Below are 15892 nucleotides of genomic sequence, written 5' to 3'. Positions count from 1 at the left end.
GCGGGAAAAATGCCCAGGATCCCCTCCGTAGCTACTACACGTCAGCCCATTGTATTTCGCAGGAGTGGCCTATCTTGCTCTGCTCTAAGATCTTTGCTCCCAACTGGAGAAATGTACTCTCGGCTCGAGTAGATCTACCCCGGGTGGAGGGGGGAGAGAGGAGGGGGGAGAGAGGGGTGGGGAGAGAGGGGTGGGGAGCGAGTAGAGGGGTGGAGGGGGAAGCAAGGGGTGGATGGGGAGGGGTGTGTGTGGGGGAATGGAGAAGGGGAGGTGGGTCGTTCCCTCACGATCCCAGGGCAACGTTCCCACCCCTCCAGCCGCCGTGCTTCACGCACGACACAGCCCCTGCTCCACCCTCTCTCCCCAGGGTGATGCGGTGAACAATGCAGGGAGGGCCGGGCTGGGGTTTGGAGCAACGTTTACAAACCTCAGCCTCAGCTCACCGCGTTCGCCCAGACCCCGGCATCTGCTCCCACTGCCGGCCCTCCCTCCCTTCTCCTCTTCCCTTCGTTCCCCTTCCTTCTTCCCTCCCTCCCCTTCTCTCCCTCCCTCTCTTCTCCCCTTTCCTCCTTCCTTCTTCTCTCTATTTTCCCTTCTCCCCTTCCCTCCCTCCCTTCTTTCTCTCCTTCCTCTTTCTTTCCCCTTCTCTCCTTCCCTCCTTCCCTTCTTTCTCTCCTTCCCTTCTTTCTCTACTTCTCTCACTGCTCTCCTTCCTCCCTTCTCTCCCTCCCTCCCTTACACACACACACACCTACCTAGGTTAGGATGGGGTAGAAGCCCAAAGGGTAGGATGGGGCCGAAGCCCAAAATTTAATGCCCAGACTGGTTTTTCAACAATAGTATTGGTTTGCCAGGATCTAGTTAATTAATTTTTTTTTAAATTCATTTCACAGTCACTAAAACAAGTGATGTTGTAACTATGTACTTTTCAGAGGTGATCTGCACATTTTGTTTGTTACTTGTAGGCTTACATGTATGCAATTTTATATTAAAATGTAGGCTGAATCAATCTCTGTTTCCCATGAAAGCCTTCCCCTGTTCCCAAAGGTGGATTTTAGCCCAAGTAGTTTGCTGCTTGTTGAAGGTTATTTGATGCATTATTTAGCAATGTTACAACATTTTGAGATTTAAAAAATCAAGTCTGCCATTTATCCCATCAGATAAAGCATAACAATAAGTTTAATTTGACACCTAATTCACTTTCATATCTCAAGTAATAAAAAAGTTATGGCCATTTCCATACTCGGAAATTAGTATCTTGTTCCCTATTGATTTTCTATGGACATAACAAAAAAGCTGTGATCGAGGACAGTCAAAAGCCCATAACCTTCTTAAAAATTAAGAGAACTGAATGAAATTTTCAGTTATCATAGATTGAACCATTCTGAAACAAATATAAAATAATCTTACATGGAGGACCTGAAATTAAAGCATATAATTAGTTAGTTACCCAATTGTAGCTAATTTCAAACTTCAATTACTAGATCTAAACATCTATCCATTTCTTAATAAATGATTAACATTTTTAAATAGCCTAAGTGTCCAAATAATATTCACAAATAATTCACAATAAAACATGATTTTTAAATCTCATTTACATCGATTTATAGGCCAAATGGAAGGAATTTAGTGTTCAATTGCTGTAAATTAAAGTCAATTTAAATCAGCTTTCTAGTGGGTTCCTGTGAACGCGCTGGTTTAGAACGTTCACATTGCGCTGGATTTGTGCCCTCAAATGCCCAGAAAAATACTGCGGGATATAAAGAGCCCCAAATGAACTATTCACTATAGAAAACTTTATATACAGGGTTCTACTTTATATACAAGTTGTACATAAAATGTATTATGAAAATATATATTAGGCACTTTGGTGCCATATGACTGTGCTTACTTCTAATAAAATAAAATATTAAAAAAATATATATATACAGGGTTCTTAAGAAGCCCCTTTTAATGTAAAAATAAGGTACATACCTTTAATTGTTTGCTTTATAAAACCCTGGGGTTGCGAGAGGTTGCGGGTTGAGAGAGTGATTTTTAAACTACTATAACTATTATACAAGGCCATAAAAACTAATAATACCTTTTGCGACGGGGTCTTCCAGCGATTTTCCGTTAATGATTTACTAGGCTGAACATTTTCGATTGCAACAGCCTAGTAAAAATCGCGTTTTAAACCCGCCCCCTCTAAACAGCGCCAGAATCGCGCACACGGGGTGGGGCAGATACTCAGACACGATCCAGGTAGGTTTTGTAACATACCTACATTATTGACTGATTAAATCATCTTATCTTTTTTTGGTTTACTTTCTGAATTCTTGCAATTCTCCAGGCATCTATATCTCAAAGGGAGGTGGATCTGGTCTTTGAGTGCTTTTAAGGCAGAGGTAGGATAATAGCAGATAAGCATTGGACCTCAATGAACCACACCTAAGGCACAGTTTCTGTTCTGCTGCCCAGATTTAGAGTTCCCTCTCGGCTGTTGAACTGCTCTCTTTGGGTTCTTGAATAAATGTTAAAGATTCCTCCCTTTCCGTTGGGCCTTAAGGGAACCTCAACCTGCAGCCTTGTTTAACCACCGTGCAGTCCTCCTTAATAACTAAGGCTTTCTCTGAGACACTCTATGTTGGTGTTTGAGCCACTCTTACAGCACAGCTTTCGACAGTCATCAGGCCTCAACTCACATGTTGTCTCTTCCAACTTCCTGGGTGGCACAGTGGCACAACTGGTAGAGCCGCTGCCACATAGCTCCAGCAATCAAGATTCAATGCCGACTTCACATGCTGTCTATGTGGAGTTTGCGCATTCTCCCTGTGAGTTTCTTCCCAGCGCGTCATTTTCTTCCCCCAGGTTAGTTGGCCTCTGTAACTCTGTAATTAGCGCACTACATTTGGCCCCAAAACATTGGTAAAAGGTCATCATTATGCTGGGGTAGACTGATGAGTATGTGGGAAGGATAAAGTGGGATTACTTTCGAGTTTAGAGTTTTGACATACAACGTGGAAACAGGCACATCAGCCACCCAAGTCCGCGCTGGCCAGCGATCACCCTGTGCACTAGCAAAATCCTACATACTAAGGACAAATTACAATTTTACCAAAGCCAATTAACCTACAAACCTGTAATCTTTGGAGTGTGGGAGGAAACTGGAGCAGCCGGGGAAAGCCCTCGTGGTCACACTCTGTACAGACAACACCCATACTCAGGGCCCGGGCCTCTGGCGTTGTAAAGCAGCAATTCTACCTCTGCGCAACCGTGCCACCCTCTGTGCCACTGTCCCGCCCTATGTCTTGGGAACATTGAAAGTGTATCCACTACCACAGCTTCCACTGGCAGCTTGTTCCACATACCCACCTCACTGTGTGAGAAACTTGTCCCCTTTAAATCTTGCCCCGCGAGGAAAATCCGTTAGTTTTCGACTCTCCTTCTCTGGGATAAAGACCATTCACTACCTCATGTTTTCATAAACCTCTATAAGGTCCTCGGTTTCCTTCATAATGGCATCATTTTCAGCATGGATATTGTGGGCAGAAGGGACTGTTCTATGCTCTACTGTTCTAGGTTCTATGTATGTAGAGCAATATGATATTGGTTACTATAGCAAAATGACTTTTCCGACTCAGCCAAATTGGCTTATGGGCAGTTCTCAAAGACCGATGTCACGCGATCACAGGGACAATGTGCAAATTCCACACAGATAACCTTTGAATATTTTTATGGTATGAGTAAATAGATTCTTGATAAGCAAAGGAACGATAGGTTACAGTGGGCACAGTGAAGGTAGAGTTGGAGTTAAAATGAGGTCAACCATGATGTTAATAAAGGGTGGGCAGGCTCAAAGGGTTGAGTGGCCTTTGGTTTGTACGTTTGTAAAACCACTTTTAAAATCCAATGCTGGCTAATCCAGGGGCACTAGAGGTTTATGTGAGAGACAGTGTACAGTAGGAAGTTTAATTCCCAAAGACATGATGGCGGGTTGGTTAAGTAGCAACTGTAAATTACCCCGTGTGTAGGCTGTGCTAAAAGCAATTGGAGGATGCTGATGGGCTAGTGAGAGAGTTGTTTACAGAATAATGTGGTGGAATAGGATGGGATTGATTTGGAGCCTTTCACAGAGTCAATGGGCCAAAGTCCATCATTATCATTATCATTATCATTATCATCCTTTTATTGTCATCATGCAAAGCAACAATTGTAAGTGCAAAATGAGAAGACGTTTCTCAGGGAATACCGGAGCATCGCACATAAAAACTTAAACATTTCACGCATAATTAAAAACAATCCAGTTCCTGATAAAAACAGTACGAATAGTTAAAAAAACAAGGTAGGTAAAAAAAGCAACATTAAAATACAAGTAAAAAAAAACAGTCATAAAATGTCCAGGGCAGCTGATTTAAGTGGCCTAAGCCAGTGCCAGAGTTATTACTCATTTTTGCTGTAAGAAAATATAAAATTGTATTGTATTGTATTGTATTCAATTTATTGTCATTGTCTCAATTTGAGACAACGAAATGAATTTCCCGTACAGGCAGTATCGTTAAAAATAAATCACAAGAAAAATAATAAAAATAAATAATAAATAAATAATAAAACATATTAAAAATAAAATTGAAATTGAATTAAAAATTAAAAAAAAAGCACAAACACAGAAAGTCCACAACACAACATAACATAAATGGCACCCAGGTGAGGAAGGCACCATAGTCCAGCCAGCCTCCCCTCCGTGTTCATCCGTGGTCGGGGCCTTCCGAGCACCCGCAGTCGCCGCCCCGGGTGGCCCGATGTTCAGGCCCTCACGCCGGGCTGGTGGAACGCCGACGCCGAACCCCGACGGTGAGCATCCTCCTCCTCAGCGGCCCGGACCTCCTGATCAGCCGCCTCCCGCTGCCGGAGTCTGCAGCTCCTGAGTCCGCAGGCCGAGCCGGGCAGAGTCGCAGGACCCCGCGCTGTCCATCAGCGCCGCCCGCGTTGGGAGCTCCGCAAACCGCAGCTCCAGGATGTCGGTGCAGCAGGTCCAGCACTCCGGGCTCCAGACGGCGACCCCCGGTAAGGCATCGCCAGCCCCGCGATGTTCCAGCGCTGTCCCGCCGCTGCTGGAGCTCCGGTCGATCCCGGCAGGAAAGGCCGCGCCAATCCAGGTAGGTAGGCCGCTGTGGGGGGGGGGGGGGAGGGGGGGGGGGGGGGGGGGGGGGAGGACGCGACTCGAATAATAGTCGCGTCCTCACCAGGAAGCGGCTGAAGGACGGTATCCCCCGCACCGTGCCCTCTTCCCCCACATAAAAACACCAAAAAACACAAAAAAAACACACTTTAACATAACTAAATAAACAAAAAAACAAAAAGATACCGGGCTGTAGGTGGAGGCTGCTGGCACCAGCGCCACCGGAAGTACAATACGATATAATTTATAATTAGTGATGTGGGCTGTGGTGATAATCATAGAGACATATAAAAATAGGCTATTCAGCCCACCAGTCTATCCTATCCACTCACTTACACTAATACTGGGGCGACATGGTGGCGCAGCGGTCGAGTTGTTGCTTTGCAGCACCAGAGACCTGGGCTTTCTCCAGGTGCTTCAGTTTCCTCCCACACTCCAAAGGCGTACATTTTGGTACAACTTGTAAATTGTGTGTAGGAAAATGCGAGTGTATGGTGTGCATTAGTGTATGGTGTACAGTTTGTTGGTCAGCATGGACTCGGTGGTCCAATGGGTCTGTATCTGCGCTATATCTCTAAATTTTAAAACTCATTTGAATGGGTTTGTAGATAGGAACGGTTTAGAGGGATATGGGGCAGGTGCAAGCAATGCGACTCGCTCAGGTAAGCAACTTGGTCGCCATGGACGACTTGGGCAGAAGAGCCCATTTTCTTACTGTGACTACAAAAGATTACCAGACCCTGGTCAGGTCCACCCGTGCCCCCGTCCAGATCCAGGCAACCAGCCCACGGGCTCTGTAGGGATGGAGCAAGTTGTGGTTGATCTCATATCTGCTCCAATACCGATTGCACACATCAGCCTTAAAAGGGTGGCATGGTGGTGAAGCGATAGTTGCTGCCTTACAGCGTTACAGCACCAAAGACCCAGGTTTGATCCCAACTATGGGTGCAGCTTGTGCAGAGTTTGTACATTCTCCTCATGACCACAAGGGTTTTGTCTGAGATCTTCGGTTTCCTCCCACAATCCAAAGACCTACAGGTTTGTAGGTTAATTGGCTTGGTATAAGTACAAATTGTCCCGAATGTGTGTAGGATGGTGTTAATGTGTGGGGATTACTGGTTGGTGTGGACTGCTGGTCGGTGTGGACTCGGTGGGCTGAAGGGCCTATTTCCGTGCTGTATCTTTAAATCCAATAAAAGCCATTGAATGTCTAGGAAAGATTTGCAGCATCTCTGGAGAGAAGGAATGGATTACGTTTCAGGACGAGACTCTTCTTCAGACTGAGAATCAAGGGAGGGAAAGACATAGAGAAATGGAAGGATAAGGTGTGGAAATGAAAGATCAAAGGAGACGAAGTTTAAGGAAAATGTACAATGGATCATTGTTAGCTATGGGGAAGATGACAATGAGGCATACAATGTAAAAAATAATCAGGAGGACAGTGAAACTAGTCAGAGAGCTAGGGATGGAGAGAGAGAGAAAGCAAGGGCTACTTGAAGTTAGAGGAGTCAATATTCATACCGCTGGGTTGTAAGTTGCTCAAGTGAAATATGAGGTGCTCTTCCTCCCATTTGTGTTGAGCCTTAATCTGACAGTGGAGGAGGCCCAGGTCAGTATGGGAATGGAAGCGGGAGTTAAAGTGTTTAGCACCCGGGAGATCACGCAGATCTAGGCGGACTGAGTGGAGGTGTTCAACCACTAAACGATCGCCGAGCCTGAGCTTGGTCTCGCCGATATATAGGAGTCCATACCTGGAACAGTGGATACAGTAGATGAGGTTGGAAGAGGTGCAAGTGAACCTCTGCCTCACCTGAAAGGACTGTCGGGGTCCTAGGATGAAGTTGAGGGAGGAGGCATAGGGACATGTGTTGCATCTCCTGCGATTGCAGGGGAAAGTACCTGGGGAGGGGGTGGATTGGGTGGGAAGGGATGGGTAACCAGGGATTTGTGGAGTGAACGGTCTCTGCGGAAAGTAGAAAGGGGTTGAGATGGGAAGATGTGGCTAGTAGTGGGATCCCGTTGGAGATGGCGATAATGTTGGAGGATTATGTGATGTATTCGACAGCTGAGGGGGGTGAAAGATGAGGACTAGGTTGGCTGTCCCTGTTGTAGGGGGAGCAAGAGCAAAACTGCAGGTTAACGAGGTGACCTGTGTGAGGGCCTAATCTATGATGGAAGAGGGGAACCAGTGTTCCCTGAAGAATGAGGATATCTCAGATGTCCTGGTATGGAACACCTCATTTTGAGCACAGATGGGACGTAGACAGATGAATTAGGAGTAGGGGGATAGTCTTTGCAGGAGGCAGGGTGGGAAGAAGTGTCATCTAGATAGTTGTGGGAGCCAGTGGGTTCATAATAGATATCAATCAATAGTCTATCTCCTGTGATGGAGACAGGGAGATCAAGAAACGGAAGGGAGATGTCGGAGATGGTCCAAGTGAATTTGAGTGCAGGATGGAAATTAGTAGTGAAGTTGATCAAGTCCATGAGTTCTGCATAGGTGCAGGAGATAGCACCGATGCAGTCATCAATGCAACGGAGGGAGAGTTCGGAGGTAGGGCCTGGGTACCAAAGATCTTAGAGCCAGAGCCGCTACAAATCAATGAATCAACCTGCCAGTCAGCGCCGCCAGCGGTGGAATCCAGTGCTGTGCCGCCGCTGCTGAAGCGAGCTAACGTGGAGGGAGAGTGAGGTAGAGCCAATTACTTGGGATGAGCCTATGTAATTGACGCTCGCTCTTCCTCCACTGGGCTCAAGTCACGCCGCCTCAGTGAGGCAGATGTGATCTCCTCCCCCTGGTGCTTTTTCATTGCAGTTTTATGATGAGACCAGCGAGCACAAATTTAATACATTTATATGTGAAATAAGCTACCTGGACTATGGAAGGTGAGGACATGTAATGAAGGGGTTTACAAACATTACATTGGTGACATGCATAGAGATAGTGACAGGCACACGCTTATTGCCCGCGCTCCATGCAGTTTCTGTGGGGTTGGGCAATCAGAGGGGGAGGATCAGCTCGTCTCTGCCTCGCCTCGTCTCACATCTCTCTCTGTACTTGCAGCGGAGCTGCGCAAATTTGGCGATTTTTACTTTAAACAATTATTAGATTCATATAGAAATGACATTTATACCACAGATCTGTGGAAAAATCTATATATTTTTTTTTCTTTACTTTTCTTAACAGCTATTTTCATTGGGAGTATGACATAGCTGTGCAAATAGCTGTTGTGGCCTCCCCAAACGGACACAGTGTCTGTACTGAGGGAAACATTGACAGTGCTGCATGGAGACAGTTCCAAAATTGTGACAAACCACAACTAACAAATGGGAAATGTGTTTCCAAGTGATGATGGTGTGTGAGTGGGGTACAACCTGCAGAAGTCTGAGTACCCAAACCTTATCTTTTCTGGGTGGTGACTACTGAGGCGGTATTGCGAATAGGACGAATGGGCTATTCTGCCCATCAATCAATTGATGGGCTGAATAGCCTAATTCTACTCCTATTCCTATGACCTGATGAACTAGCTCCACCAGCAGCTCGTTCCATATATCTACCACCTTTTGTGTAAAAAAGTTGCGGCCCAGATTCCTATTAAATCTTTCCCCCCTCATCATATATAAACCTATATCCTCTTGTTCTCGATTCCCTACTCTGGTTCATTTACCCTCTCTATTCCTCTCATGATCTTATACACCTCTATAACGTTCCCATGCACCTCATCAATCTTCCTCTACTACATCTGGTGCTCACAATTTGGCCTCCTTTACATCAGCAAGATCAGGTGTAGACTGTGTGACTGATCGGCCGAACCCTTGTGCTGTGTCCATCATGGCCCGCTGGATCTCCTGGCTGCTAACCCCTCTTCTCATTCCAACACCATCCTTTCTGTCCTTGGCCAGAGTGAGGCTGCACGCAAACTAGAAGAGCAGCACCTCATATTCCACTGGGCTAACTTACAGCTTAACAGTATGAACATTGAATTCTCTAATTTTATATAATTGCCTCCCCCACGCTCTCTCTCTTTCCTGTACCTCCACCCCTCACGCCATTGCACACCCATTTCTACCATTATTCCGGCCCCTTCCTAATACCCACCCACCATGCCCGCAATTGGCACCCTTCCACGTTTAACCCTTCCTCTGGCTTTACATTTCACTTCTCTTCTCCCCATTATTTGACACCTTTTTGTCTCCATATAACCATATAACAATTACAGCACGGAAACAGGCCATCTCGACCCTTCTAGTCCGTGCCCAACAACTGTCCTTTTCATCTCTGGCTGATGTCACTTACTTCACCTATTTACCAATTAACCCCTCCTCATCTGTATGCAGCTCTCACTGCCAGAGTTAGTCCTGAGTCGTCCACCCCCCTCCCCCCCCTTCCCACCCACTACAATCAGAATGAAGAATGATCAGACCCCAAGTGTCCACAGGTGGTGCCGTACCCACTGAGCTACTCCAGCACTTTGTGTTTTTACTCAAGACTTCGGCACCTGCATTCCTTGTGTGTGTGCTGCCATCTGCTGTCTATTCACCTGCTTTGTTGCTCCTCTCTCTATGTACCCTCTCACACATCTCTGGATTAAATCCTACTTGCAGCTCATCTGCCCAGATGAATCAGTGACTGGACCCAGAGGGTAGATCTGCACACGATCCCTCACTGGGCTCCGAGCCCAGAGCAACTTTGGTATCAGGTTCCTCCTTGCCCCCTATTATTGCGTTAAGTTCTGTCTCTAAAATTTATGTGTATGCCTCTGAGTCACCTTCGATAGGGACTCACATCAAATGTTGCCTGTCTTCCTGCCCTGTGAAATCTTAGTTTCATAGACGACGGTGTAAGTGTGCAAGACAAATTACAATTTTACCGAAGCCAATTAACCTACAAACCTGTACATCTTTGGAGTGCGGGAGGAAACTGGAACGTCCCAAGAAAACCCATGCATGCGGTCACGGGGAGAACGTACAAACTCCATGCAAACAGCACCCAGAGTCAGGATCGATCCCGAGTCTCTGGTGCTGTAAGGCAGCAACTCCACCGCTGCGCCACCCTGTCATTTGTCCTTCAACCTCACTTGGATGGGGTTAAACGCAAAAGGATCAAGGAGCACACACCATCACTTGCACCAACCCTTGCAGCTCAGTTACTGACACCTGACATACTGGGAGGTGGGCTCTAGGTGTGAGTACTCACTGGGCATAAGCAGCCTATAGGAAGAACATACAGGGTTCAGCTCCTGGGAGAGGTAGTCCATCTCTGAATGTGGCTCCTGGCAACATGTCAGGACTTGCAGCACAGGGAGGGCTTGGAGCCACAGGAGAGAGGAATGGGAGGCCCACGACAAGCAACACGGTCACTGAAGGGTCTCCAGCCAGTGTTTGCTTCCATTTGGCGGCTGGCCTCAGCTCAAGGTAACCAGTGCACTTGTACCTATTTGAAGGAGATTCCCCTGAAATTCTGGTTGCACCTGCCCCACTGCACCTGCCCCACTGGGGGTGGTGGGGGGGGGGGGGGGGGAGGGGGGGGATGGGTGGGTCAGTGGAATCTCTTGGTCAATTTGCTGCTGGGCTCGGCCAAGCTGGCCATTCATGGATCATAGCAGCAAAGGGCTCCACCCAAACCGACTGCCTGCCCCTTTCTGGGCTTATGTCCTTGCCCAGCTGTCCCTGGAGAGGAAGTACGTGGTGTCCATGGGCACCTTGGCCCACTTGCCTTCCCCATACCATCTGCCACTCACTGCCACAATTGAATGCCCCCTTAGATAGCCAACAGATGCTGGCCTTGCCTGTGACAGCCAGCAGTGCACAGTGAGCTTGGCCTTGGATAGAGGGGGATGGTAACGGCAAAGCAATCACCTTCAATTATTGAGGAAGGAGGTACACTTTAATTTAGCTTACACTCGCATCTTTGCACACAAAATGTATCCTATTAAACTGGCTTCCTTTCCCCCAGCCATTCATTTGCAATAAGGTCAAGCCAATGGACTTGGCTCCTTTAATATTCCTCTGCTTCTCCCGATGTGTGGCTTCCAACCTCGTGCGGAGAGACGGTGTCATCGGTGGAGTAGAGCACCTTCTCCACCTGCTGGACCACCGTGTCGTCTTCCTGCTGGTTCTCCTGGCAGATCACCTCGATGCTCCTCAGCTTCCCAAAGTAGAAGTCCCGTTCCCTCTCCAGTTCCACCAGCTCGGTCCTCAGGACCTTCACCTGGTCGGCGAGCTCGCTCATGTGCGCGTCCCCGTTGCCCGCCACGCTGGACCTCTCGGGACCCACTCCTCCACTCTTGTGCGCCGCCCCCTGCCCCCCCGCCAACCCGCCGGCCTTCGGGGCTGCCTTGGAGCGCGCCAGGAAGGTGCCCGATGATGAGGAGCGGAGGAGGGCCTTCTTGTCCTGGGTGCAACCTGCCGCCGCGCTCAGCGTGCTCACTGTCTTCTTGGGCCTGTTGAATCCAGAGGGGTGGGAGCCCGGAGGAGGCCCGACCTCCTGGCCCTGGCGAGCAGCCACCGGGTCGTAGGCCTTGCCGTCAAAGTTGGCCTCGTAGAATTTCCTGAACCACTGCAGGAACTCGAAGTTGTCCTGAAACCTGCCCTTGCTCAGCCTGTCCACCGGGATGATTTTGTCCACATCCATCTTCTTGAAGGAGGCCTGAAGCAGCTTGAAGTTCTGGATGTACTCGTGCTCCAGCCTCACCTGGAACCTCACCTTCTTCAGACCGATGGAGCCGGGGAAGAGCATGTCCATGAACTGGCAGTAGGCTGCGCCCGAGCACAGCTGCTCGATCTTGGTGTAACCCAACTGAAGTGTGTCGTTGACCCAGGTCAACATGCTGTGTCGACTCAGGTTCTCACTGCTGGAAGATGTGAAGTAAACATTGATGGCCATTTGGTTGCTTGCCTCGTTCTCACACAGCTATCCGCCTCCCCTCAAGTTTTATCTTGCTCCCCACGATACCACGACGGCTGATCTATTTTTACCCGTCTGGCTGCAACTTATTTCTCACAGTGACCTAATCATTATGTCATAATAAGGACAGTCGAAGGTTACTGAGCCCGGTAGAGGCGTGTACTTGACATGCAGACTGTGTGGCTTGCTCTTCAAACTCCATGCAGACAGCGCCAGAGGCCAAACTCCAACCTTTCTCTCTGGAGCTGTGAGGCGGTGGCTCTGCCAGCAGACGCACCATGTCCTGTCCTCAAGATGAACGGAAATCAGGCTGGTTGCCATGTGATCGGCCGATGTCCCACGCAAGAACATTCACTTGCCTTTACCCCAGCCTGGCCAAACAAGTGTAGCGCTGAATTGGCCTCAGAGCCTTTGAGCCAAAAAATGTGTGTTGCTACTTCGAAATATGACCAAACAAATTCTTAACGTGTGTGTGCTGGACCCAAATGTGACCAACATGCATCCAACAACCTATGCCATGTTTATGGGCACTCTGTCTTTGCTGGGAACACTAAAGTGCTTTCAACATCAAAGAGGTGCCTCTTGGTGTCCCAGTAATACCTCCTTTCATGTGACCTGGCTGCCTCATTCACAAGTCAACAGCCATGGCTTGGTCCTTGACCTTCGATATCTGGTGAATGGACCATTTGCCACACACTTCCCCCTTGAACAGCAGCTGTAGTTTCCTTGTCTCTCAGACCCTGTTCACCCTTTGACAGAACCCAAACATCTCACCGCTTCTGGAGGAGCATCGTAGACGGTGAGATGTTTGGGTATCTTCCATCTACAACCCTTCAAGGAAGAAACCCTTTGAACCCTAAGTAAGACTGTACTTGTTCTATGAACATCAGCATCGCCATTTTTGGGTACCAAGAAGGAGAGTGATGAAAATATGCAACCAATTTTGCCTGGATCTGTCTGTGTCTGGTTCCATTCTGCAACAGCTGGGAAGTTGCACCTAAGTTTTGTGCCTGCTTTTTGCTCAGACAACATACTTGGTAAGTAGTGAGGAGGGCGACCTTGCGCTACAATGGCCCCAGGCACACTGTTGGGCGATCTGCTACACCATGCTCATCCCCAATGAATAGAGAGAGCAGTTAATCCATGGAAACATCAAGAAGGAGCTTACAACCATTTGCCCAGAAGTCTTTAACCACCATAGCAGCTGAACAGATTGCCACAACCGTTCAAAGGACAGTGTTCCAGAGGTGTCACAGTGACTGGGAATGTTCAATAGTTTCAAATTCCAAAGGTATCACAGTCACACTTCTTCATTTCGGCAGGAGCCTGAAGACCTCTCCAGACCCTGCTTATTGCTATAATTAACAATATGAGGAAACATAATATATAGGAGGAGTAGGCCCTTCAGCCCATTTGTCTGACGCTCCTTTGATTCTCTTAATACCCCAAAGATCTATCAATCCATGTCTTAAAGATACCTGTGATTGAACATTTACAGCCCACTTGGATGGAGAATTTCAAAGATTCACACTCTGGTGCGGCATGATGGCGCAGCAATAGTGTTGCTGCCTTACAGTGCCAGGGACCGGGTTCAGTCCTGACCACAGGTGCTGTATGTATGGTGTTTGTATGTTCTCCCTGTGGCCACATCGGTTTTCTCCGGGTGCTCCGGTTTCATCCCACACATTCCAAAGACACACAGGTTTGTAGGTTAATTGGCATCAGTAAAAAAAATTGTAAATTGTCCCTTGTACGTAGGACAGTGCTAGTGTAGTGTACGGGGTGATCACTGGTCGGCGTGGACTCAGTGGGCTGAAGGGCACTGTTCCCACACTGTATCGCAAGTCATTTCTTATCTCAGTCCTGACTGGCCAGACCTCTGTCGGAGACCCACAGCTGGGGGCAGTCGTCCACTCTGCATCTACTCTATCAAACACCAGGAGATATTTGTGAGTTTCAATGTGATCATCTCCCATTCCTCTGATCTCTGCAGGCCCATATGAGGTGCTGTTCCTCCAATTTACATTGGTCCTCACTCTGACAATGGAGGAGGCCCAGGACAGAAAGGTCAGATTGGGAATGGGAGGGGGAGTTGAAGAGCTGAGCCACCGGGAGATCAGGTAGGTTAAGACGGACTGAGCAGAGGTGTTCAGTGAAACAATCGCCGAGACTGCGCCTGGTCTCGCCGTTGTAGAGAAGTTGACACCCGGAACAGCAGATACAGTAGATGAGGTTGGAGGAGGTGCAAGTGAATCTCTGGCTCACCTGGAAAATGAGGGGGGAGGTAAAGGGACAGGTGTTGCATCTCCTAAGGTTGCAGGGGAATGTACCTGGGTAGGAGGTGGTTTGGGTGGGAAGGAACGAGTTGACCAGGGAGTTGCGGAGGGAACGGTCTCTGCGGAAAGCAGAAAGGGATGGAGAAGATGTGGCCAGTAGTGGGATCCCGTTGGAGGTGGCGAAAATGTTGGAGGATTATATGCTGTATGCGACGGCTGATGGGGTGAAGGTGAGGACAAGGGAGACTCTGTCCTTGTTATGAATGGGGGAAGGGGGAGTAAGAGCGGAGCTGCGGGATATCGAAGAGACCCTAATGAGAGCCTCAGCTGTAATGGAAGAGGGGAACCCCCGTATCCGAAACAATGAGGACACCTCTGATGCCTTGGTATGGAACTCCTCATCCTGGGCGCAGATGCGGCGTAGATGGACAAATTGGGAGTAGGGGATAGAGTCTTTACAGGAAACAGGATGGGAAGATGTGTAGTCTAGACAGCTATGAGAGTCAGTAGGTTTGTAGCAGATGTCGGTCAATAGACTGTTTCCTGTGATGGACACGGTGAGATCTAGAAACGGTAGGGAGATGTAGGAGATGGTCCGTGAATTTGAGCGCAGGATGGAAATTAGTGGTGACGTTGATGAAGTGACAGATGAGGTATTGACATTGCAATGGGGGTTCCAGCATCATTACACTTCCTGGGACAAATAGTTTTTCTAAGCTTGTTGTATGGCAGTGATGAATGGAAGGCTGCTGTTCAGCACAGCTGCTGAGTAATGAACACCACTCTCTGCATTTGCTTGACCTCTCCAGTAAGTGAATCTCACAAAATCTATCTGCTGTCATCACGAAAGATGAACATTCAACTTGTTTGCATCCACCAAGCTGTACAAGATGTTGGTGAGGCCACGTCTGGAATATTATGTGCACTTCTGGTCACCATTCTATAGGAAGAATATGATTAAGTTAGAGAGGGTGCAGAGATGGTTCATAAGGATGTTGTCGGAATTGGAGGGCTTGAACTATAAGGAGATTCTGCTTAGACTGGGGATGTTTTCTCTGGAGCGTTGGAGGCTGAGGAGTGACCTTGTGGAGAATTTTTAACTTGTCTCTTGCATAGATAAGAAGGATTGTCAGAGTCTTTTTAAATGAGAGGGGGGGGGGGATATTTAAAGGGGAACTGACAGAATCATTTTTCACAGAGAGACTGGTAGATACAGTATATGGAATGAACTGGCAGAGGAAGTGGTAGAGGCAGGTACAATTCGATAAAATAAAAATACTTTGGTTGGCATGGATGAGTTGGGCTAAAGATTTGATCCCATGCTGTATAACTTTTATGTCTCCCAAAGGATGAGTTAGGTGTCCTGCTACTTTAAGTTTGCATCAGGATTCTCTACCATTAATCAAAGTTGATTTTAGCTCTTCAGTTCATTGGGATTGATTGAATTGTGAATGGCAATAACTTCCTGAGGTTTCCATTCCTGAGGTAGGACCTTATTATTCATTGATGATCAGAGGATTACACGGGATGATGAGCAGTAGAACATAG

General features: G+C 47.8%; 1 protein-coding gene across 1 annotated transcript; it reads right to left on the bottom strand.

Annotated features, from left to right (window-relative positions):
- Positions 1–11008: 11008 nt before the first annotated feature.
- LOC129710708 (microtubule-associated protein RP/EB family member 1-like) lies at positions 11009–12126 on the bottom strand. Its single transcript, XM_055657881.1, has one exon. It carries the CDS (start codon positions 12045–12047, stop codon positions 11160–11162), a length of 888 nt encoding a protein of 295 aa, XP_055513856.1. The 5' UTR covers positions 12048–12126; the 3' UTR covers positions 11009–11159.
- Positions 12127–15892: the final 3766 nt, after the last annotated feature.

The sequence above is a fragment of the Leucoraja erinacea genome, chromosome 28 (genome assembly GCF_028641065.1).
Source record: "Leucoraja erinacea ecotype New England chromosome 28, Leri_hhj_1, whole genome shotgun sequence".
In the NCBI taxonomy this organism is placed as follows: domain Eukaryota; kingdom Metazoa; phylum Chordata; class Chondrichthyes; order Rajiformes; family Rajidae; genus Leucoraja; species Leucoraja erinaceus.
Note: the sequence above shows the minus strand (reverse complement) of the source record. Positions and strands in the feature narration are given on the sequence as shown.